Below are 3,397 nucleotides of genomic sequence, written 5' to 3' on the forward strand. Positions count from 1 at the left end.
GAGAAATGGCTCAGAGGTTAAGAGCACTGGCTGCTCTTGCAGAGGACCTGGATTCAGTTCCCAGCACTCACGTGGCAGCTAACAACCATCCTAAACTCTAGTTCCGAGGGACCTAACACCTTCTGGCCTCCATGGGCATTGCATGCACAGGTGCGCTACATCCATGTAGGCAAAACACTTATACACATAAAATAAAAATAAATAAATTTTTTAAAAAGAGAGCATAAAGTGGAAACAGATGCCTTAGAAGGGAAGAGAAGAGCTCCCATTCAGATGCTTAGGGTTTGAGGTGCCTGTGGGATGTGTGGGCCGAGGAGGGAAATAAAAAGCAAGGGCTAGAACAAGGTAAGGAAATTTTTTTTTTATAAATTAATAGTTGGCTTCAGATTTTCTGTGAAGAAACTGGCTTTGTGTGGGGAAATGTCATGCTAAGAGCTTACCTTAGAAGTGAAACTCCCACTTCTGAAAGGCTGGTAGTTAGATCTCAGAGGAGGAGAGATGCTTTGGATGAAAAAGAGGACTTTGGAATTACCATGGCAAATGGGTGAAGGAAGAGCTGAGAGAGAAGAAAAGAAAGCAAGATGGTGAGAGGCTGGCCAAAGCCTAAGATCCCCTGGCTGGGAATACTCGCCATCACCACTGGCACAATAATAACCCCAGAGTGGAGTTTGATTAGCTAATGCGGGGGAACAGAAAAGTTGTCCACCAGCATCTCCAAAAAGAGATAACCCAGAGTACCTGGGAATCAGAACACCAGGCAGACCTCGTGTTCTACCCACTGTGAGACCTCCTTAAATATCCCTAGCTAAATTAGCCCAGGATGACCCAGAATCTACAAGGTCCCCAGATGAGTGTGGAATGAGAAAGGAAGGGGCCTAATTCAGCTGAGGCCTGTGTGCTAGGCCTGAGGAAGGACGGGTTGGGGGGCGGGGATCACAAAGAGAAAAAGAGACCCAAAAGACCAGATGGTGCCATGAAGCCAAGAATAGTGTGAACTGAAGACGGGTTCTAAGGGGAGGGCTGCTTCAGAAGTGGATGGGATACCAGACAGGAGAAAGGAGGGCCTATATGCAATGGGCAGAGTGTTTGTGTGTGCCTCCCCCATGCCCCAACAGATTTTAACTGTTGAAATCTTAATCCCCTTGGACCAGGCAAGGTGGCACATACCTACAATACTAGCACTTGAGAGATGGAAGCAGGCAGAGCAAGAGTTCAAGACCATCCTCAGCTATATAACAAGTTTAAAGCCAGCCTATGCTACGTGAAACCCTGAGTTTGATCCCTGGGACCCACATGGTGAAAGGAGAAAACTGACTTCCACTAGTTGTCCTCTGATCTGCATATGCATGCACTGGCCCATGAACACACACACATGCATGCACACACACACACACACACACACACACACATGATGATTGATAGATAGATGATAGGTGATAGATAGATAGATAGATAGATAGATAGGTAAATAGATAGGTAAATAGATAGATAGATTGTAAATCCACGGGACTTCAAAAAACAAACAAAATAGAACCTAAAACCAGAAGTCCTAATCTCCAAGGGGAGGGTATCAGAAGATGGAGATGTGGGGAAGTGATGAGGCCATGAGGGTTGAGCCATTTGAATGGGTTTACTACCATTATGAAATGAACCCTGAGAAAATATACCTCTCCTCTCCTTTCTACTATGGCAAGGACACATGAAAATCACCATTTTGCAGCTCAAAGGAGGACCCCCACCAGAACCCAACTATGCTAGCACCTGCTTTCATTGCCTACCTCTAGAACTATGAACCATAAATTTCTATATGTTTGTTTGTTCGTTTGTTTGTTTGAATATGTCTCACTACATAGTACAGCCTGGCCTCAAGCTCATAATCCTCCTGAATCAGTGCCTCAGATGCTAGGATTACAGGCTTGTGCCACCACACTTGGCTCTGAGTGGGAGAGGGGAAAAAAAGAAAGCATTATTAGTGGAAAGTTGAAGACCCCAGAGTGGCCCCTCTTTGGTAGTCCCTTGCTCTGCCTTGAAGGGCCCCCACCTTGAGTCTGGGGTGTATCTCTGTCTCCTGGAAAGGCCCTCTATAAAGAGAGGGGGCATTGTATTCCAAGGGATGAACTGCCTGCTTAAAACACTGAAGGAACAAAGAGACAACTTTCGAAAGCAACAAGAAAGGGTTGAAAACCCCATTCTAGGGACAGAAATACAAGCAATTGCTGAGAAGTGACCAACACCTTCTGTCATCCGTATATATATTTTTTTCAGTTAAAATTTTTTATTTCATTAACTTAAAAGGTGAACAAAATGTGTATTTCAAGTCTTATTAAACTTATTTACCTGAAATATATGTTTACACAGAGGACAGATACAGGATTTTCAAGTCACATATGGGAAAGTCATTATGCATTAAAAAATATTCTTTCTTACACACACACAACTCTTTCCTTTATACTGTATACAAGCTAGATGCGAACTTCTGATGTAAACTTAATTCACTGTGAACACTGATGTTGGAGATAGGTGCCACAAGTGTTCACAGTTCAGTTAAATGATGCAAACAAAATGCTGCTTTCCTTGGACACAAGGGGCCTCCACCCATGTCCCTTGGCAGGACTGTGCAACACGCTCGCACATCCCTTCTTGCCTTTCCCTTTTTCACTCCCCTCTCCTCACTGAAGACTTGTGTCAGTGCCTCCTGTTTTTTGTGTCCTTGTTTTTAGTTTGGGAATCATTTCAGCTGCACACAGCATTACTGATTTACCTGATGGGAACTGTACAAGGCAGAGGCAGCCATGGTCCTGTTTGAGCTGTACCCGGACTCTGCCTCTGTACTGAACATCTCGGTTCCATTCTCTGGAGTACATTTTATTCTTCTCAAGAAACACATTCAGTCCAACTGTCATGCATACATCTTGAATCTCTGTAGCTGTAGGATTTTCCACAGCCTTGCTTATGGGAATATGCCTCCCCTCTGCGATGGTCTTATCGCTTAAATAAGCAGGATAGATACAGATAAACCTGTCCTGGTCCGCCGGGGACTGCGCAGCGACGCACGCCATCTCCACCAGGCCACAGCTGAGCCGCAAGTTACCCAGGCCCAACACCCTGTCATCAGTATATTAATACCCAGAGTGACAAGTCTGAACAGGCTTTTGGACAACCCATGGGACAACGATAAACTAAGGGGGCCTAGAGCAAGACCAGCCCCTCAAAGCTACTTCTAGGCAAGATTTTGCCGATACTGAGGTGACAAGAGGCTGTCACTTAACACCAGGGTTGCGCTGTGGCCACACAGGGGCAGTCTTGCCAGGGTCTGCTGGTACTTTCCAGAAGGACATTTCGAAGCGTGGGTGGGTTTTTCCTAACAAGTCGGCACTCAGATGGGCCTACCCACAAG

General features: G+C 45.4%; 1 protein-coding gene across 2 annotated transcripts; it reads right to left on the reverse strand.

Annotated features, from left to right (window-relative positions):
- Positions 1-2,669: 2,669 nt before the first annotated feature.
- Positions 2,670-3,059, reverse strand: LOC103749880 (signal recognition particle 19 kDa protein-like). Of its 2 annotated transcripts, XM_017803089.1 has the most exons (2): positions 2,946-3,059; positions 2,670-2,873 (listed from the first exon to the last, which is right to left on the reverse strand). In XM_017803089.1, exons 1-2 carry the CDS (start codon positions 3,057-3,059, stop codon positions 2,670-2,672), a joined length of 318 nt encoding a protein of 105 aa, XP_017658578.1. The 2 variants fall into 2 exon arrangements, with proteins under 2 accessions (XP_017658578.1, XP_017658577.1); XM_017803088.1 differs by having other exon boundaries at positions 2,670-3,059.
- Between the last annotated feature and the right edge of the window lie 338 nt (positions 3,060-3,397).

The sequence above is a fragment of the Nannospalax galili genome, unplaced genomic scaffold (genome assembly GCF_000622305.1).
Source record: "Nannospalax galili isolate Female #2095 unplaced genomic scaffold, S.galili_v1.0 scaffold185, whole genome shotgun sequence".
Classification (NCBI taxonomy): Eukaryota; Metazoa; Chordata; class Mammalia; order Rodentia; family Spalacidae; genus Nannospalax; species Nannospalax galili.